Here is a 22,012-nt window from a genome sequence, read left to right as displayed (position 1 = left end):
AGGGACATTATTGCGGAAACCGTAAAACTGTGAAGCGTAACGTAAGATGGTGATGTCTCGTCAGGCCACAGGGCGGCAGGATAGTACTGCAGGCTCTGCAGCATGGTAAGAAAGTGTGTCCCATGAGGTTGACCTCTCTGTTGGAAGGGTTTGAAATGTCACTGAGTTCATGAGAAAAGTGAGACGAGGTAATTGAATCATGCTGAAAACTGACTTAATGTAACTAAGATGGTTTGATTTTGAGATTCTAATTCAGTGACATAGGAAATTGCATGTAACTCTAACATTTTTGGAAATATTGACAGTCCAAACCTTTTCTGAATCTATTTTATTTTGCACGTATACACACGTTCCAGTTTTAAGTTCAATGTTACAGTTTACAGGAAGGCAGGAATGGAGATAAGGTTAAAAAAGCAGGGAAAACAAAGCTAGGCAAAGATACGGTAGGCTAAATATAAACGGAGAACTAATGTGCATACAAGAACATGAAAAAATAGGTTTCTGTGTATATATATAAAAACCAATAACATACAATGTCTAGATGCAAGTCAATATGTTTCTGTAAATTGTAAACAAGAATGGAAGTTTGCAATGGTGCGGAGTGCAAAGAGTGCTGGACTAAATATTGAGTGATTAATGTAGTTACTTTATGAATGTAGTTCTTTTATAGGTGGATGTGTATAGTATATGTGTATATATACAGTATACAGATGATGATGATGATGATGATGATGATATGTAGCTACATGTTAAACTATAAAAAATGTACAGTTTGTGGGTACATTGGATGTTTTAGTGTTATTTTGAGTATTTTGTTGATCCAAGAGGGCTGCGGGTCAAATCAAACCTTTAAATCCAACACTTCTAGTAATCAAGTAATTCTAGTCAAGGTCTCCCTCACATTACTGTGGACTAAAGCCCAAGTGAGGATAAGGTGTCCCCCATATTCTAAGTCAAACTAGTAAGTGGACCTTGAGTTGGGATTGTTTTGCTATTTCCAAGCTGAAGAACGAACTTTGTCGCCAACACATTTGAGAAGTCTTAAAAGTGCTGTGGGAAAAATAATAACAACTAGTGAGCTCCCTGAGCCCCAGTTCCATCTCCATGGCAACTCCACTGATGAGGACTGTGAAAGGGTCTGGAAAAGATAATCGGTGGACCTTGAGTTGGGATGTCTTGACCGTCACATGGACAGGCAGCTTTTCTGTACTCCACCACAACAATGCTCTTCTCATTCAGTGAGTCGGGCTGAACTGAAGCTCTCCACTGGACTATATATAGAGACCCAAAGGGCATCAGCAGTTCTTCTGGCTGGTTTGAGGGCCCAGGCATTTAAACCTCTTTGGTCATTCACACCCTGGTCACATGTAATTAGGACCACATAGCAGTCATGTGAGAGTTGTCACATAAATGAAGGTGAATTGACACTAAACCACATGGGAAGGGATGTCATGGTGGCAATAAGTGTCCGATAGCTTAAATGACTCAGGCTACCTGAAACTGAATGTGACCTTCCTCTGCCAAGTGATGTCCTGTTTGTATGCCTGTTCAAATAACACACATTTCCACTAGTGCGTCATACAGCGATGAGTCAGTTTCTCTATGGGTATAAAAAGCCTCAATGGGAGATGAACTGATAAATAAACTTCCACACATTTCTGACGCAACATTCTTAAAATATCTACACTTTCCAATGAATAGACTAATTGGTTTGGTAGTGTTTCTGGTGAAGGTTGGCTGTTGTCAAGGTGCTGAAAGGACAGATGGTTCTGAGGACAGTGACAGCCATAACAGTGGTGGTGTGGATTGAACGGATGGATGCCTCCATAGGGCTTATGCGTTGCTGACGTGTCAATTCTGGTGTGAATTGTACTTTAGTGTCACGACAGGGAATGTGAGCATCTGGCTGTGAACCCCTTTAAGCCTGCTTTTTGAGGATGAAGCCTGAAGTGTGATGTAGAATCAAGGTTATCCATCATAACCCTAGTTCTATGAGTAAGCAAGTGGGTACAATTTATTTATGTAGCACTGTTACAAAGCTTTACAGGGAGATAGAAAAAAAGACAGATAGCAGAAATATATAGACAAAAAAAATGAAAATATAAAATTATTATTTAAGGAAAATATATGGAAGGTGAAAACAGTTAATCCTCCACAATAGTGTATTGTGTGGCTCCGGAAGAGACAACAGCTTTAACAGAAACCCTGCATCACAAACTAGACATATATAGTTCTATTTAAAGACAGTAGTGTTGCAAGAAGTACAGGATGCAGGGTTTTTTTTATGTAAAACTCGGGATATTCAAGCCTCTGCTTCATCAATTAGGACATTAGTTTTAAAATCTGTCTTATGGAAATGCGAGACCAAGTCACTGGAGCAGCCTAACCCTTTAAATTCAGATTAGATGTGACATCAAAACAGCCTATAAAAAGAATCTCTGAATCAGTTTATGAATCATTCGAATCAGTACAGACAAATGTCAGTGCACACTGCACCTATAATTTCATCTCGTTCTTTGCATGTTCATAGAACAAAATATATAACTGACTGCATGTAACGTGAAGTCCAAAAAGTGTCTCATCTCATCAGAAAGACGTGCATATTATTTCTCCAACAGAATAATCCTTCTCTTAAAAAGCATATTCTTCGACTTTGTTTGTGACTTTTAAATGTCAGGGTAACAGTGGTGAGTGACATTGTGTGCTAAAATCAGTAATCCCTCTTGGGCATTTCAGGTCGTTGTGAGATTAACCTGAGGTGGTCTGGTTGATTCCTTTTTGGACTGGTTCAGCTCCCTTCTGAAAGATCAGGCCTCCAGTCTGTCTAAACTTATTACAGCAAGCTAAAGTCTAACATAGAGGTCAACCATCTGCCTGGAGTCTGCGCTCCACCTATAACATAAAACCTAATCACCTAATGTAAGCCTTCATATTACTACAAGTAAGTCAAGTATATTGTTTACATGCTCTTAATTGCTAACATGTCAGTGTGACTGTGAACCCTGTTGGAATCAAAGGATGCCTTATTCCTCAAAGTCAAAGATCTTAAAAATATAAGCCATAAATGTCTGCCTATATCACGTGCCCTGATGGTAATGATAATGCAACCGTGTGTGATTGGAGTGGTGTGGTAATGGCATGACCGGTGTCTTTATTTTGCGGACAGTTCAGGGCTCATCATATTGATTGTGTGTAAAGCCCCTAAGACCCAGACGCGGGCAGCAGATTATCAGGTTAACCTGATAATGTTGGCAGAACGGTTTAACAGAACATTTGCATAAAATGGAGTGGGGGGCATATTGTTGTTGCCGTTGAAGCTGCTACAATATGTCTCATCTTTTGTCTGAAGTGACATCCATGTTGATGGTTTTTTAAATTCTTTTCAAAATATCAGAGCATTTAGATCCTGGGAATCAAGTTCTCATTTGTCTCACCCTGGAATAAAAATCCTAGAGGAATGAAGCAGACTTAATATAAATATAACATGGCACTGTCTTATCGCAATACTTTAAAAAAAATACCTCAAGATTGATAAGGTTACACTATTTTTGGATGATTATTGGAGCTTTAAAGTGGTATTTACATGAACACATTTGGGGAACAATGCTATATAGTGTGAAAAAGATGACAATTGGGGAGAAATGCTTATTGTAGTCAGCTAAAACAATGTAACAAAAGAATTATACCAGTATACTATTTAACAGATTAGAGATTATTATGTTACAATAAACTAAATCAAAGGAAATATCTAGCTTCATATCATGTTATTCCAGTATACTGCCTATAGCTTTACATACTGTTTGTTAATTTATCAGCCATCAGATTATGTAGAACAAAGCAAGAACACCCAATCTGAACCTAATTTAAGATTTTAAACACTTTGGGCGGCTATCTGTCTCTTATGATGGCTAAAGATGATAAAACCTGCACAACAGAGAGTAGAGAAACCGTTGTCCACTAGAATCCAATTATCATACACACACTTTTTTTTGCTCACAAATTCTGTATGCCTGTGTGACTGCTGCAAAAACTAAAAGTCACTTTTGAAGCTACATTTTCAACAATATAAATGAGTAACAATCATATGGCCGATTACACTCAACCCACTGAGGGACAAAATGTCGTAAAACTGTCATACATCATATCAATGACCATGTCTGTGGGTTTTATTTTAATTCTGAGAACATTTATTGTGTTTTCTGCTATTTTGATTCTTGGCCTCACATTAATCTCAGTGGGTTATCATACGTAAATAAATTGAAGACCTTAAACCAAGACTTTGCTGTCATTAAGACAAAAAGCCCCATGCTGGTGATGAGACAATGTAAACCTAATTAGGCAGAAAAGAAGAGAAACAAAAGGTAAATGGTGTTATTTATGTGACACATGGCTTTTAATTAGTATTTACCACCAAAGAAATTCATATAAATTTGGCAGAGGCCTTTTAGTGTGTCAGTTTAGTGGACACTAAAGTGGATCAACAGCCTGTTTGTAGTCAAGCGTTCTTATCTACAAGATATTTTTTTTCTCTGCAGAGGAACTGAAACAGAGTTCATCTATCACTGTAGATGTTGAAATAATGTCTGGTTTTATTTTTGTGCAACTGGAATTCGTGCTGGTGTTTTTAAGAAATACTCAAATTAGCTGCATTAACTGTTTTCCTCCTGTGCATGCACTGCAGAAGAATTTGTTGGTGAACTACCAACCTAGCAGTGAAAAGGGGCGAGAGAGAGACTGTCGACGAGCTTCTTCTAAGCAAAGAGAAACCCCTTTGCAAAAGGGAGTTCGAGCTACATTTCATCTTTTGTGTCCCAGATTGATGACCTATGAGATGGATGATGTTCTGTAGTGCTGTGTGGCATTGTCTTATCCTGGCCGACACAAAGAGGGAGAACACTTATCATCTCAGCCTTATGTATGGGGCAGGGGGCAGGGGTTGTCAGAATGCTGAAGAGGGTCCAGCAGGGTGGGGGGTGGCCTCCGATAAAGCGTGATGGAGATGGGCTAATGACAGCAGAGGCAGATGGAGAAGGCCATCTCCCATGACGACGCAGCCAGAACCTCCATCCTGAAGCCAGAGAAGGACGAATACAGAAATGGAAGGAGGGAAATAGGGGAAGGGGGCCAAAAAAGAGAGGGAGCATGAAAAAAAGATCTGGTGTGTGTGTGTGTGTGTGTGTGTGTGTGTGTGTGTGCTTGGATGTATGTGTACTTAAATCCTTGCATTCATATGCTTGTGCTCTTTGTGTGAATGCAAGTGAAGTCTTGGAGTGAAACAGACGGTGTGTTGCTGTGGTCTGTGTTGGCCTTTTAGCTGCACTGAGACTTGCTAGCCCAGGTTTGTTGAGCTTGGTTTAGGATTAGGCTTTAGGACATTGTTCGGTGGGAATGGTGGTGCGAATACAAAGGGATTAGTGCAAAGGGTTGCTTCATTGACTGTGAGTTTGTATGTGTGTGTGTGTGTGTGTGTGTGTGTGTGTGTGTAGGGGATGGGGAGGGGGGCATCTGAAGTTGATGGATGGATTGGATAACCACAAAAAAAACATTTTGCTCTAATTAGACAAAAACAAAAGAAAAGTAAAAATATCAACTCTTTCCACTGAATAGACTAATTAAGTTTGGTAGTGTTTCTGATGTTACATGATAGAATAAATAGGTACAAAAACAGTTGTTTTGGGCAGCAAATATTCCTGATATCTTGATTTTATTTTCAGAAAATACTGATACCAACCTAGCATTAAACCAATGAGATGTTAAAATTTAAATTAAAAAAAATAAATAATCCAAGTATCCACCATTCATGAAAACAAAAAACACACACGTTTCCCCTTAGTTCCCACGTTCCTCTCCTAATGCACTGGATAGCCCTACCAAAAATCATCTCAATGCCTTGAACCATGTGCCACCATTAGGGACACACAAAGAGAGATCTGACAAATGGCCATTTTAACGTCCCTCTCTGACTTTAATGAATTTATACGTTATCTGGCCCTAATGGAGGCAGCGGTGGAGGGGCTGGCGCGAGGCCATAACAAATGAAAAGCTCTGATTAGTGTAGAATGAGCTGAGAAAAAAATGCCATTCATCTTGGTTAGCATCCTCCTGTGCTCCTTTATGGGTGGCTGTTACAAGGACGGTGGAGCCGGGGGTGCTTGTCCCATTAGCGGGGCAGCCCGATGGCCCGCTGAGTGGTCAGCGGTCCCGGCGTTGACGGAGCGTCTGCCCGCTCCGCAGTTCAAGACTGTGAATGCCTCAGTGCGGCTTGACTCCTGAATAACCTTCTGAGGTACCGGGAGCTTCACCCCTACATGACCCCACACTCTGAAGAGGGGTGTGGGGGGACTCCGGGGGGTACCCAGACCAGGACTCACACTAGCAATAGGTAAACAGTGGAAAGATCCCCCCAGAGAAAGACGGCAGGAGATTAAAAACTGTTGGTACGTTTGTAATTTTAAAAGCATCCAGTTACAGATTTAATACATTTAATAGACTCATAGGCAATACCTGATTATAATTTAATTAGAGCCAATAATACAGATTAACAGGGAGAATTTAGGAGGTGCAAATGTAGCTATTTAGTTAAACTGAAAGGAATATAGTAATATCATGTGGTATGACATTAAAAGTAGGTCATCAGGACCAGTATCTGATATGTGCAGATGTAGGCTATAGACTGCTCAATAATTAGAACTACAACATGCTAAAGTCTTATGGTTAAAAAAAATAATCTTATTCATAATGGCGGCCATATCATATCTCCTGGCATTACAATGTCGAGGCGTACACGTCCTTATTAGACATACTGGCTGCAGCTGTTTTTAGTGTAGAGGGAGATTCTTTCGGATTATGTAAAGAAGAAAAAAATAAAAAACCCGAAAAAAAAAAAAAAAAAACCCAGGCCGTATTCAAAAACAACACCATCTTTCTTTTTCCCGTCTTTTTGCGTCGTGATTCGGGAAAGTTACCTTTTACTGTGAAAATATTGCAACACGGTGTCACTGCAGGAGAGATGTTTCGTCATGATCGTGTTGGAGCTTGATATCGACCACTGTTGTCATTGGGAGAAGCCCTGTTTTGCCGCCCCCCCTCCCTCGCTGGGCCCCCGTGTAGAGCCGCCTTGCAGAGTTGAGTCGGGCTGGGAGAGGAATGCGCTGGGATGCGGAGCAGCACCGACTGTAGGAAATCGACGCCACAACTCGCACAGTATGGACAGTAATGATCCGTATTTACACCTCAGTAAGTACACCGCAGCGATATATTTAGAGTCCGGGCTGGTTGTTGTGTTTGTCGCGAAGCTGCTGCTTTTTGTTTTGACTTAGATGAGAGTGCGTTTCGTTCATGGCGTCTTCTCTCCGACACCGCGAGCTGTGCGCGAAAGCGTCCGCGGACTTTAACAACCGACTCCTGTCCGTGGATCCGGTTGTTAGGCTTCTCTCTTTGCCTAATTATCGTTTCGCAACTGTGCCAATTGAAAGGAAAGCTGCGGCCAATGCAAAAGTCAGGTGATCGTGGTTGTGCCGGTCAGGCAAGGTCAGAGGTTGGCACTTTAATTGCGCTTATGTAATTTATGGCGCTTGTCGCGCGTCTCTTGCTAAACAGTTTGAGACAGAAACACAATTTATTGGTCTGGGATGGCCGCCAGATCCAGAGAGAAATGCATGGAATAGCCATGAGGAATGGCGGATTTCTCCTGGTAAACAAACTTGCTCTCTGTGGTAGAACCGAGTAAGTGTGTAAGAGCCGCCCTGGTCAGCGCTGTGGCTGTACCAAGCTGAATGACTGACAGCATGATGTGATTTTGCCCTGTAAAGCTGAACTCTGGTCTGACTCGACGACTTTGCCCTTGAACCAGCTGATGGCTTTTTTTCTACTATCAGGGATTTCTGTGACAGGCTAAAATCCACAGAGACAAGGAAATGGCTTCTGTTCCCACTGTGGAGTTTGCAACATGTGGAATACATACTGTTCATATCCTGCTTAAAGTTTGTGTCAGGCCTGTGTTTGTTTATCTAACCATTTTTAAAGTAGACCCTATCTGGAGTGACATGCTCTTTCAGCCTCACTGAGTCACACACTATATGCATCATTTATCATGTGATGCTTTTTTTTCCCTCTCTCCCTGAAAGATACAGTCATTGTCAAACCGCTGTGGTAGAAACATGCCACGTGCTTCTACATCACTGTCTTGTTGGACAGAGGGAGAATAGTGAGGCATCGCAAGGAAACAAATAAAACCAGTCTTTGAAGCCCTTTTATGTTATCACAGATATCTCGGCACCATTTGGAGGGGCTGAAAATTGTTTCCATAACGAATCTGGCTCCCAGGGGAGTAAGAGAGACATCTGGATGTGAGAGCATGTAGAGGGAAGCCCACAGTGTACAGAAGTAACAGAGCAGTCCCCCCGGGCTCAGAGTCTTTCATGTTTGTCTTGAGAGACTTGCTCTGCAGACAGTATTGGCATCTTAAGATGTATGCAAATCAGGATAAAGTCAGACCAGTGTGCAGATATGTACAGCTGTTATTGATCTGTCATAATCAGACATCATGTTGTCCACTGCTAACACACAATGTTATGACACTCAAACAGTCTGTAAAACTTTTTTATTTTTTTGTCACATTTCTTCTTCACTTTATTGTACTTCATTAAAATTCTCATTGTATTTCAGGGTTTAGCCAACTCTTTATGGAGCATTTAAAAACTGCTCATCTCAAAGAATTTGATCAGTCTTGGTTGTTGGAGAGTTTTGTTGTCTCGTTGCGGTCGTACAGTAATGCTCTTGCAGCTTTTCCAACCCACAACGACGCAAATCTGGATTAAATGCTGAATATTTGTAATTTTTGTGTTAAAAAAACCGAATGAGTTGAACCCCAGATGAGGACAGTACAGTGCATTTACATTATAATCGTTGGTAGTAAATCCACCAAACTGTTTTTTGACGGAAAGACAACCACTGAAAGATAATTTAAAGGGAGAAATGTTCTGCATGTTGGCTCATAACTATGATTTATAATGTATTTTAGCATCAACAGCCAACACATCAAAACATGTATCAAAATAAGGCCATAAACACAACTCATTTCTTGAATTGGAGACCATCACTCTCAAATGAATTTGCTCCTTTTGGAGTCTGTCATCAGTGTGTAGTGGTGGTGTGTGAAGCAATTCAAAAAACTGCCCGGTGACTATGTGTGTATTGTTTCATGATCCTCTCAGCTTTTCCCAGACATGTTACGTTTCAGCGGGTTTGATGCAGGCCTGCCTCGGGGCTTCAAGTAGAATCAGCGTTTTTTTTTTTTCTCCTCTCTGCACTTCAGCATTTTTTTTTTTCCGTCAGTGGAAGTGATTCTAGACAAGCTGACGGGCACCCACTTGCTGCTTTTGACAGTGAGAATGTATTTAGCTCGCAGTTCAGGGAAGTCATGGCAGAAAGAAGAACGGGATGGGAGAGTGAAAATAAAGGGGAAGTGGAAAGGGGTGGGGGGAGGGGGGTGGAGAAAGAGGTCACCCTAGTTGATGCAAGCTCTCATCACTTGCCAGGGGTCAATGATTCACCTCCCAGTACACACACACACACACACACACACACACACACAGAAGCAGGGAGGGACACACACACCCAGTCACACACTCATGCCTAAACTTCACAGCTGCAGATATGTGGATTCCCTACATGCATAGCTTATTGTACATTAAAATGTGACCGTGGTATCATGTGACTTAAAGAATGCGGGTGGTACTATTTGACTGTGAAGTGCTGGCTGTATTAAACCTGCTCTCTAACGGCTGATCCCTGCACATAGCATTCCCCCACCCACCCTTGCAGAGTTAAATAAACCACACAGGTAGAGGGTGTGGCTCTCTGCAGGTATTTGCTCAAGTATTCTGTAGCTTGAGACCTGCAATGCATTAGCACACAACACATACAATAGGTTTATTCCCCGCCACTTTTGAGTGAGTGTTTGTATTTATGTGTCAGTGTAAAAGAGTCTGCTTGTCTTGACTGTGTGTGAGTGGGTGCTAATTGTGAGAACAGGATGAGGGAAAAGAAGGGGCGTAAGGAGGCCATTCTCTGGGCTAATTGCCAGTAATTAGTCATTAGTGAAGAAGGTCAAAGCCTTGATTTAATTCCAGCTTTAATCAAGCAAAGAACCTTGAAAGGCCCACCGGCTGCAGCTGTTGGGTTCTGAGATGTATATAGCTATTTCTTTGTTAATTATGCAGTAACAATATGGATTCCACACATTTTCCGTGCACTGAACATTATGTATTACAAATCCCTCTGATCTTAAGCATCTATCCGTGTTTGTTTTTAATTAATTCATCAATCGCAAGGCATAACATGTAAATATATGGCTACATTTTACATTAAATGTCGAATGAGCATCTGATACAGTGTATCAGGGGAAACACTGTTGGTATCACAAGTTAAAGTTGTCATTTTGTAGACTCTCTGACATCGTTTTACTGTAATATTACATTATGCATTAACATATGAGCGCTACTTTAATGTTTTAGTTGTCGGGGTGGAGCTAATTTTAACTACTTCATATACTGTTAGTACTGGTAGTTTAATCTATAATGATGTGTGTTTATACACTGATCATTGGTCTAAATGTAAAATCGTAATGTGAAAAATAACTATTAACTATAAAATATTTGTAAAATATATAAAATATTTAAAGTAAAGTCGCAAATAAAGGAGATACTCAAGGACAAACTCAAATTTGTAGTTCAGTACTTGCGTAAATTTACTTATTTAGTTACTTTCCACCACTGTGTGTAGTTAAACAAAGTACTATAATATACTCCTCAATTGAGAAATTGGTCAGCTTGATTAATCATCAACAATTTGCTGTCCACTTATGATCGCATCACGTTAGACAAATTTTAATGCTGGGTGTAAACAGGGCCAAAGATTTCTTCATGGCACTCGTACAGGAGCACAAATGGCAGCAACAGGTAACAGCTAAGTATGTTAGATCTCATCAAACCTCTCCACTGAGAAACATTAAGAACTTGCTGAAAACTGGCTTGGCTATTTTGAGCGCCATTTTAGTGCCCGGCTCCTATCTCACACCCAAAAAAGTAAGCGTGAACACATAAATACGACACACAAGCACACATTGATGTTAGGAAATAACATTATTTTTCTGCTCTTTTCCCTCCTTTCTTCAACTGCCTTGCTCTACAAATGTCCTCTAGCCAAGTGTGTGGCATGATAATGTTTTTCCTGTTGTCAGTAATCACTGCTAGCAAGGAGAGGAGGACATGAAGAGAAAAAACGTCTCCTCTTGAGGTCAGTTTAGTGGCGCAAACTGGCTGATTTATTGCCTCCCCGTTTCTCAGTCAACCCTATAAAAGACTTACAATGAGTATACTTGATGACAAAATGGTGATTAGATTATGAGAATTTCAGATTAAATGTGTGTACCCTAAATTTAGGGTTCCCAATTATCCTCCTCCGACGTCTTCATTGTCCACAATACATCTATGAATGCTAATTATGGCTCACAGGGTTAATTTGGCGTGTTTTATGTGGGCCAGGACACACTATTATAACACGCCATGCATTTAAGAAGGACTGTATTATTTTGGTTTCTCCCTGTGGGATTTGTTAAGTCTGAAAGAGAGACAAGTGTCTCTTCTCCTTCTCCGTCTTCCCTTCTTGTGTCGGGCTGCCGAAGTCTCTTGCCAGGTTACTGTCACTGTGGGGATCTGGTTACTGGTAGCTATCCTTCAAGCACTGTATAGACATTTGATCCAGACTCATGCAGGTGCACAGCACAAGAAAACTCTGTTGAGTCATGTAAGTAAAATAGATACACACATGCCGGGTAGGGCGTATCAAGTTTTTAGTGCTATCTTTCAATGCAAATGTCTTTCAAAAGCTTGAAGGGTAGAACCGGGTGAACATTTGATAGTGTGGCAGGATAAATTAAAAGGAGCAGCTGCAGACTAAAATCAGTGCCAATTTCGCATTTATTGGCTAGGGCTATTTTCTGGTAATAATGATATGACATACTTCCATGGCCAAGAATGCATGCTGCCTCTGTCATTTGTGAGCAAACTTAACTCCTACTTTTGGAAGGTTGATTTTATTGTTTTACTAAAACCATTTTTTGAAAGACTGTTCTGATAGATGATGTCTTAAAAGGGTCTGAAGACTGAATCCATCCCTGCATGGGTTTTGTAGTTTATTTAGGTTCCCTTAGGGTTTGTCGTGTATTGTTTCAGATTGCCTTTAAGGTATATTTTTGGCCTGTATTTGCATCTGGTTTTTCGCTTTGCTTTGTGTTTGCTTGACCATCCTAGAGCTCCAAAAAAGACAATTCCTGACTTCCTGGAATGCTATAACACTTGTTAAACACACAAACATACTAACAGTGTGCACACAGGCAACTCCACATGCCACAACAGTACCGTTGCATTCTGGCACTGTTATTTCTTGGCATTAAAGGCAATTCCAGGTGTTTTGAAGGAGTTAGAAGAGAGAATTTTTTAGCCTCCGGCTACTTCTTGTCACTTCCTTTTTCAACGCTCACATCCCACCTACATTTTAGACAGAAAGTCTGTGAGTAATACTGAAGAAAAAGGGAACAAAATGAAGAAATCTTTGGGAAACAAAATGTCACTGACACATAAAAAACCTCTGTGGACTACAGGAACATCAGGGTTGTACTGTCTTCTCATTCTCTCCAGTCTTGATCCCTTTTAAAAGGGAGTAATTGGAAACTTTTGATTTGTACTCTTAAGTGTGACCCTCTGTAACCACCCTCCCTCTCAAGACCCCGCCCACCACCCTCCCTACCATTCCAGACACACTGTTATGCCACTACCACAGGTGTCTCTGTACAGATACCAACACCGAGAGAGAGAGAGACACCAGATGAGTGGGCGGTAGGAGAGCTGATTTGTGCAGCAGTCGGGCAGCAAACAGTTCCTGTGGGATTGATCTCCGGGGAAGGATAATCTGGGTAATCCTATAACCGGCGCTGGTGGACTCCGCCTCTCTTTATTTTCTCTACCCCCCTACCCCATTTCCACGTTGACCCCTCCGTTCCTGTTGTGTCCTGATTGATTTTTTGGAGTATCCACATCATTTTTTTAGTTTGTCACAGAACCAGCATTTAAGTCTGAGTTCTGGTCCTGAGTGACTGGCGTCCTGCCAGTGCCATACTTGCACCCGAAGGCATGTGGCACCCTGTGGCATCACCTGCAGCTGGTGGCAGCCATGGGAGGGAGATAGGTTATGGCCACTGTGAGTAGCCCGGTTTGTCTTGCCTGTGTGTGTGTGTGTGTCTGTTTTTGTAAATATACACAGATCAGAATCAGCCCTGGGATTGTATGTGGTGGAAGATGTTGCCTGTTATCTGCACCACCGTTGCACTAAAAGCTAGCAGATGCATTACGGTAATGCCTCTAATCTCTGTGCACGCTTTGAACAAGTTGTTTTGAATGTATTTTCCCAGCAGTATTCATCTATGAAACTTCTTTGCATGTGATGTTTTCCATATGGATTATGTATGAGTCTCACTGTGAAACATTTCTTACATTGTTCGGAGAACTATATTTTTCTAGGGATTTGATCTGTAAATCCAGATTTCATGATCTTATTGGCCCCCAACAGCTCAGTTCCTGCCTTTAAAATCATTGGATAATTTTAACCAGTTGTGACAGATACAAGGCCTTGCTGTTGCACGTTGCAATCGAAAGCTTGTGACTCACTTGAGGCCTCAGATGTGGTCAGCGGGGATGCCACTCAAGTTAAAGGGACGCTTCCAGCTCTCATTGCTGTGTCCTTCGCTATCTGTTTATCTCTCGACACTTGTCCCTTTGTATTAGCCCTCTCCATCCTGCTTTCTCTCTCTGTTTTTGTCTGCTGTCTGTCACCCTGCATCCTTCCATCAACGCTTGCTGTGATGAGGGATTTTTTCTTTTCCTCCTTCCTGTGTTTGAAGAGGTGTGGGAGGTGTTGATGTAAGTTGACTTCCACACATATTGCAGTCAGCCTATTAACTAGCTCACTGTATGTACATGTGTAATATGTAAATAGTAGAGCACTGATTCTTTTCTTTAGTGTCCTTCGGAAAAAACATGTGACACTCCTGTTTTCAACTGTAGTTCCTTTGTGGGTTGAAGTAAGAGTAGAGAATAGTGGGCAAACTTCAGAGATGTGCTAATCCGCGCATTTACATGATGCCATGATGATTAAAACCATAATACTCATAATAACACAGCAGTAATGTTGATGGAAAAATGGATGGCCTGTATTGAATCTTAGAAATAATTAATTAAAACAACTGGACTGTGGTTAAGTAAAAGCTAGAAGATCATATTTGAGGTTGTGCATGTTTTCACATTAACTCTTGCCATTTTAAAAATTCCAGAGAATTGATACTTGAACTGCAGCCAAAACGTATAGCATTCAAGAGCTATGTTATTAGAAATTAAACCTGGTTAGAGTTAAATAATTAAATTTTTGATCTATTCCAAGCAAATTCTCAACCTCTATGAGTTTATTCAGCATACAGTTTGTAGTTATTCAGGTAAAACATGCAAAGCTACCAGTCCTTTTAGGACCTTTTAGCAGCACCATGGCTCTAGGGACTCCAGTGTTGGTCAGTCGATATACCACTTTGTTCCAGGCTGAAATATCTAAAAAACTCTTGCATGGATTACTATGATATTATGCACAGATAGTCATTGTATTAATTTGAGCAACGTTACAGTCTCCTCATCACTCCACAATGATGTGGTCGTCCACTAATCAGAAGGTTGGTGGTTCGATCACCAGCTTCCCCGCTGCATGTCGAAGCGTCCTTGGGTCTTGCGTCTGTCACCAGTGTGTAAATGGGTGAATGTGACATGTAGTGTAAAGCGCTTTGAGTGGTCAGAAGACTAAACTTGAGTCCATTTAGCATTAATTTATTAACTTTTCCACCTCAGCAGAGCGTAAAAACATTTTTGCATTATTTACTTCTGCCTTTCCTCTGGGATCAGAAAACAGTTTTTATGCACAAATTAATACATAGATGAAAATGAATATATTGACAGTTTTTCCTTTTTTTCTTTTAATCTTTAATCTCGCATTTTCTTTCTTAGATATTTTTCAGATGCCAAATTACCCCAAAACTAACCTTAAATGCAGCTATAGTACTAGGCTGGTTGTGTCTGTGTCTGGCTGTCTTTCTAGGATCTGTTCACAGGTCCAGGGTCAGGTCGCCCTGGTCACACTCACTGGGTCACAGCATGAGACGAGTGGCTTAGTGCGTATTGTGTGTATGCGTGAGTGTGTGTTTTCATAGGGCATACCCATCTCTCTCTAGTCCTCTTTAACAGCAAGAGAATACATCTAGGAACTAATTTGAGTTACCTCATCGGACAGAGCCACTAGGGCAGATGCTTCAGTTTGCACTGGGCCTTTCAGTCCACCTGTTTGTTTATTGTCCAGGACTGCTTGGTCAGCCTGTTCTGTCCATGCAAGCGGACTTGTGTTATCTCTTGTTGTTTAAGCTCCAAACTTTTTTATCACTCGCAAAACAATCTTTATCTCGTCCCTGTCTCAGCCCTGGCCTCCTTATCGATCTTTTGCCTGGCAAGTTTGCAGTGTTTGTGGATGTGAGGACATGGCGGTAACTGCCTTCAAATGGGAAATACAGTACATTGTGTACTTTATGTTTGTTAGCTTGACTTGACTTCTGTTCATTTGAAGCTTTGCTTTAGGGAAACTACAGAGATAGGCGATAGAAAGAAAGGGAGCAGAATTAATTTCTCTTTTTTTCACGGAAATTGTGTGTGAGTTCACGACAGGGCAGAATTTAGGGTCAGAGAAGTTCACTCAGCTCAAGCGCTTGTGTTGTCACAGCCGTATGCCTTTATTGGAAAAACCTTTTCCTTCCTTTCTTAATGTTTTCAACAAGAGATGAATGATATACAACTACAGCATCTGTTCTTTAAACTTATATTATGGGCTATATTAATTAGATTATTATTTTAATATAATAGGTGTCTTTGAAGCAGTTTCAGACAGTTAGTTGTTTATGTAACAGTAGAGAATATATTAATTTTCTCTCACTAATAACCATTTCTATGTCCTAAATCACAGCTGTGCAAAAAAATTCAGGGGCTTTTCTCAATTGATCTAATATTCTCAGCCAGGCGGAGAGATTAGGCGCGTGTGGCAGTGGGATCATGTGAGCGTCGAGGAGAGAAGCCATTGCCGGAACGGGACAATGCCCTCCCCCATCCACCCATCGTCCCCTTTCATCCGTCCATCCATTGCTCCCTTCCTTCCTATCTGGCTCTGTCCCTCTCTCCGTCCCCTCCTCCTCGGCCTCCCACCTTCTTGACAGCTGGCCTGCTGAGCTGCAGATACTTACCCGAGGATAAGAGGATTTACTGACACAATTGATCAGACATCAACCTCATTTAGCAAAGAAATGAATGTTTAAAGGGTGGTGATTTTGTGCTAGTGTGTGTGGAAGATCTGTCTGTTTTTTCTCTTTTAATGTGAAACTTGATGAGCGCGTGTGCTCGCGAGGAGTGTGTGTGTCAGACAAGGGGTCTGTGGCTGGTGCTCATGAGCTCGATTGGTAGTGAAGAGATTTCTTAATTACATGTCTGCTGTATCTAATGAGCTCCGCAGGCTGTCTGTCTGATTACTTTAGGATGCGTTCTGCTCTCTGTCATATGGCCACAGCGCTGTCAGCCACAAATACGAGCATGAGAGCATGCAGTCGTACTTTACATACACACACAAGACACACACGAAGCAGGTATTAACAGATCGATGCACATGCTGAGGATCTGTCTTTATAGTGACTAATCCGATAGATATTGAGGCTTGTGTTGTTTTTCCAGAGTGGATCTGCTGCTCCCATCCCTGTCACGTATCCCTACCACTACCCACTCCCCCCACCATATACTCTCAGTGCTGGTCTGCTCTCCAGACAGGAGATATTATTAGTTAGTGGGCCATGGGCTTATTGAATTACAACACAGTGGAGTGCTCCATCCAGCCACTACCCAGTAATTAACAGTGAGGGATTTAGAGGGTTTGTGGTCTGTGATGTTTCTTTGAACCTGTTGATCGTTAGACCAGTGGGATACATTTGTGGCTTTGGTTGTTCTCAGTACAAATGTGAAAATAAAATGTGGTTGTCCTACATGAATGATCATCTAATGTTTGATGGTGGTGATGGTATTGTTGACACTGGAGCTGTTTCTGATTATTTGCTTATATTGTGATATAAGAGATATTGATAAGCATTGTTTTTAACCGGCTGCAATCCTGTGACGCTCCTTTTGAGCATATAAAGTGAAAAATACTCTTATAAAGACTGATATGCACTAATCCTAGTTCATATAGGACTGCAACTATTATTATTTTCATTATCAATTCTTTCAGCAATTATTTATTTGACTAATGTTTTACTGCTTTGTATTTAAAATACCAGGGACTAGTAAAAATACTGATCACAATTTTCCAACTTCAGATTGCTTGTTTTGTCTGACCAACCTCAAATTTTCTGTTCCTCAATAGTTTTAGCACTAGCTCACAGTATGTCTTATACTAGGGGTTTAAGAAATATCTGTTCTGGTTGCATGATGGAACTTGTTTTCACTCAGATATTGAATACTGTATATACTGTTAGTCACACACCAATCTTAATATTTGATTTTTTAAAGTCACAATATATTGCATTGCTTACAGTATCAAAATGTATCACAATATACTGAATCGTAACCCCTGTATCGTAATGCAAATCGCATTGCCAGATTCTAGCCAATTCACAATCATGCACTACCATTTTGTCCAGTGTGATAGTAATATATATGTAATTATATTATTACTTATTTATTTTATATGATGGTTATAATGGTTTTATATTAGGCATGAACAATACACTGAATTTAGTACAATTATCTATCTAATGTCTTACCGCACGTTTTTTACTCAACTTGTCTGAATCCTATAACCTTATACTCAAAATAGCTACAAAATCTAACAAAGCAATGAGCCCACATTTCAGTCCAGAATCTTTTACTGGTCGTACTATGATTGATCACGACAAAGAGATATCAGAGGTGAGCCATGAAGGAAAATTACTGTGACAATTTATCATATTGTCCATCCTCAGATTAAAACTCTACTGTTTAAATGGCATTGTGTTGTTTGTAGGATTTACATGCACTAATTTCTGAGAATGATCTGTGGGCTACGGCAGATAGGATAGATAGACTCTTTTGAACTTGGTTCAGGAGTTTGGCAACAGGCGACCTTTGATTTGCGGCGCCAGCGGTCAAAGGTGCCCTTCACTGCTCTGTCTGTTTGTTTGCTCCCAAATAGATGCTTGTGTTGTTGCAGCACTGTATAGGTTTTAACAGATACTATCAGGAACTAAATCTAACTAAATCTGTGTGGATTCTGCGAGTTGCTTGTGATGAGTTTTTGTAGGCTGTCTATAAACAGCCTTCCAGTGCTTGCTAATGTCTTTCTCTGCTGTACAACGTGTGTTAGGCCTGTACATTCCAGAGGCTTCTTTGTAGAGGTGATTTACATAGAATGGAGATGGAACAGCCGGTTGAGGCGGGTCATTCGAGGATAGGCCCCTTTGAGCCGCTCTGGGCCGATTTATGCTTCCTCCACTGAACATGTTGGCCTCCTTACAAACACACACAGACACACAAACACACACTCCCTTCACAAAGCATGCTCAGCTCGCCGGCCATTCCCTTTTAGGCATCCCACCAGCTGAAGGTCCATGTGCTTTTGTGCTCCCCACAAATACTCTCAGGTCTGAACAAAACAAAGTCATCTTTGGTTTTGTCTCAAACATGCAGGTTATGTTTTAGAGTGTTTCAGTGTGCGGTTGAATGGAAATTTGCACTTCATCAAGACAGGGGTCAAATAGGTTTCAAATAGGACTGGATCTGATGAATATTTGTCATTATTGATTGACCTGTTTGTTTGTTTTTTATTGATTAATCTACGAAAAGGTAAAAGTGAGTCCAAAATCCAAATATTTTCAACTTGCATTTCTATAAAACATCAGGCAGAAAAGCATAAAATAAATGCATGATTGGGACCAGAGTTCTGGTTAAGGATGTTGCTTTGCTTGTTTTTCCTGATTTCAAGCTTGAGAAAGAGAGAAAGTGTAGACGCAATGCAAAAGGCAAGAATGTAAGCGTTGGGTTCAAGTTTAGCTTCAAACAATCAATAACAGAGGTTTGTCTGAGGTCCAAATGTTGTTCTGCATCATATCAACAATGTAAAAATTAGGTGTAGGTCCTTGCCTTCAAGTTGCTGCTTATCTACCCCACCAATCTGTCTTTATACTGTTTCAAATCTCTCTATAGTCATATAGAGAGACCTTTATCTTGACATCTTTGGCCTAGGCAATTAGAGTACTTATTGGTCTTGATGTTCACAAGAGCACGTTGTCAAATTGTTGGCTGGAGTAATGATAGCTCCGTTACAATATCTTATACGCAGCACTTCTAGAATAGAATAGATCTTTACGAGCCCCAAAGGGAATTTGTCATGCAACTAAAGAGAGGGGTCAGTGCACAAAATCAGACACAGCACATGCTGTACAGTGCTCTCCCATTACATAAGCTCATTATTTAGGTTAATCTGCACTCCAAAAAGTTGGGTATACACTCCCGACATTGAAGAATTTAAATCTAGTACTCTAGTACTCTTTTTTCCTATTACAGGCCGTAGCATGTAGTTTCAAGAGTTTGCTGCTTTTATATTGTATTTTACTGTAATATGTCTTGTGTATCCACTTAGCTGTGTGGGAGAGAGAGGGAGGCCCCAATACATATTTGCCTGCCAGGGATCACTCATGGAGGGCTGGAGAAAGTGGGCGACTGAAAAAGGGGGTGGAGGCTATAGTCTCAGCGCTAAACAGGAAGTTGCACAACATCTGTTCCTTGGCATTCAGAGAGGGAGTGAATGGCCAGCTGTGTGTTTCAAAGTGTGTCTTCATGCAAAAGGTCCTGCATCCAGGCAGACAATGTGACATTCCTCTCTGTTTCCCAACTCCTTGAATTCTGAAATCAACTGTCTGACATTACTCAAAGTTTCCATTTCTTTTAAATAGAGCTTACAGTATGTTTCACATATGCAGTGGAGAAGAAACTAATGCAGGCTTCATCGCTGCCAGAGGTTAAGTATCAGAGCAACATTTCAAAATGATTGGAAAGTATTTAGCAAGTAGTTTTTCAAACACCCTGCAAACTATAGTCTCTTTAGCAAAGTTAAAAGCAAAAAACAGTCCAAACTCTATTTGTGAATATTGTAAACATACGAGAGGTTCTTGTGACAAATACTGCCTGTGGGCGAGTAGAACTAACCCTTCCTGTATTCCATATGTAGTAAAAGTAAAAAAATAAATTAAAAAAAGCTACAATGATAAACAAGAATGACAACAGGATATGTGAAAGTCAAATAAAGAAGCGAATACAAAAGACTATAGGAAAGTCATACAAGGTCATATTTTCACCCTATATGTACTGATCATGGTATGTCTAGGCATTACACATGTCATTACTATCATAGGACATATCATAAGAGAGTTCAGTTCACCACCCCAAAAAAAGTATTAGCCAAACAGGAGCAGCAGGAAGGGAAGCACTCAGGATGCACCGAGACCGGGTCCAATACTGCGCTCATGTATTTGTAAATGTAGTGAGAAAACGTCTTTGCGGCAGAGTGACCTTACGTAACCTCTCATTAGTTGAGCAGGTAGACGGAGGAAAAGCAGTGTCAGCTGTTTTGACATATTTTCAACTTTTACAACAAAAGTACCAACATTTAATTTGTTACAATCAGGAGGTGAGGAACATATGATGAAAAAGGTGTTTTCAACATCATTGTTAGAACTATAATGGTATTATTAGAGGCCCAGTGTGTAACAATTAGGAGGATCTACTGGCAGAAATTGACTATAATATTCATGGGAATGTTTTCATTAGTGTATAATCACCTGAAAATAAGAATTGTTGTGTTTTCGTTACCTTTCTCTTTACCAGTTAAAATGTAGAAACTTTGCAACGTGGAAAAGTACATTTAAACTAGATGTGAAACTAGGAAAACTAGTTTTTCTTGCTAGTGTCCAGCACTCATCACTACCTACAACATACACTGACAAATGTAATAGTACAAATAGGAATGTGTAATGACGACAAATACATATAGAGTTGAGGCTGAGAATTAGTTTGTTTGTATTACTTTATTAATCCCACAACGTGGAATTTCCCGTGTGACAGCAGCAATTACATGAAATAAATAAATACAGATATAAAAAAACTATGGTTAAGTGGTAAAGCTATGGTATGGTGGTAATTTGAAAAACAGAAACTATAACATAGATCAAGTGTTGTAGAGTCTGACAGCGGCAGGGATGAAAGACCTTCGGAACCTCTCCTTCTTACACCGTGGGTGTAACAGTCTGCTGCTGAAGGAGCTACTCAGGGACCCCACAGTGTCATGTAGGGGGTGAGAGGTGTTGTCCATGATGGATGTCAGCTTCACTAACATCCTCCTTTCACCCACTTCCTCTATGGAGTCCAGAGGAAAGTCCAGGACAGAGCTCGCTCTCCTGATCAGTTTATTGAGTCTCTTCCTGTCCCTGTCCGTACTGCCCCCCTCTCCAGCAGACCACAGAGTCATAAAAAGTATTGAGGAGAGCCCTGCTTACTCAGTCTCCTCAGCAGGTGGAGGCGAATCTGGCCCTTCTTGTAGAGAGCATGGGTGTTGTCAGTCCAGTCCAGTTTTTTATTGAGGTGAACATCCCGGAATTAGTGAAGTGGACTTTTGATTATAGATCATTTCACTGAAGTCTGTAAGAGTGAGTCTTCAGACAGTGTTTAAAGAAAGGTCACTGAGGTCTTTGGCCCCTTAGGAAGGTCTATTCCTAGATCTAGCTTCCATGCAGAGCTGGAGCGTCGTTCTTTCAGATTTTTGAGCAAAATAAATAGGGAACTCGTGCTGTTGTTTAAAT

General features: G+C 40.7%; 1 protein-coding gene and 1 long non-coding RNA gene across 4 annotated transcripts in view; one reads left to right on the top strand and one right to left on the bottom strand.

Moving 5' to 3' along the window:
* Nucleotides 1-313: 313 nt before the first annotated feature.
* LOC127350391 (uncharacterized) lies at nt 314-7,072 on the bottom strand. Its single transcript, XR_007880556.1, has 2 exons — nt 6,966-7,072; nt 314-5,068 (listed from the first exon to the last, which is right to left on the bottom strand). It is a non-coding gene; the product is annotated as an uncharacterized LOC127350391 (long non-coding RNA).
* rxrgb (retinoid X receptor, gamma b) overlaps nt 7,005-22,012 on the top strand; it is a 27,629-nt gene continuing 12,621 nt past the window's right edge. For 2 of the 3 annotated variants that reach the window (XM_051376948.1, XM_051376946.1), the window contains exon 1: nt 7,005-7,236. In XM_051376948.1, coding sequence (XP_051232908.1) covers nt 7,020-7,236 — 217 coding nt within the window. In that variant the 5' untranslated portion in view covers nt 7,005-7,019. Of the gene's footprint in view, nt 7,237-12,869; nt 13,261-22,012 lie in introns of those variants that run through there. The other variant, XM_051376949.1, reaches the window with a different exon arrangement.

Source organism: Dicentrarchus labrax, unplaced genomic scaffold (assembly GCF_905237075.1).
Source record: "Dicentrarchus labrax unplaced genomic scaffold, dlabrax2021, whole genome shotgun sequence".
NCBI lineage: Eukaryota > Metazoa > Chordata > Actinopteri > Moronidae > Dicentrarchus > Dicentrarchus labrax.
This window is presented reverse-complemented; position numbering and strand designations above follow the sequence as displayed.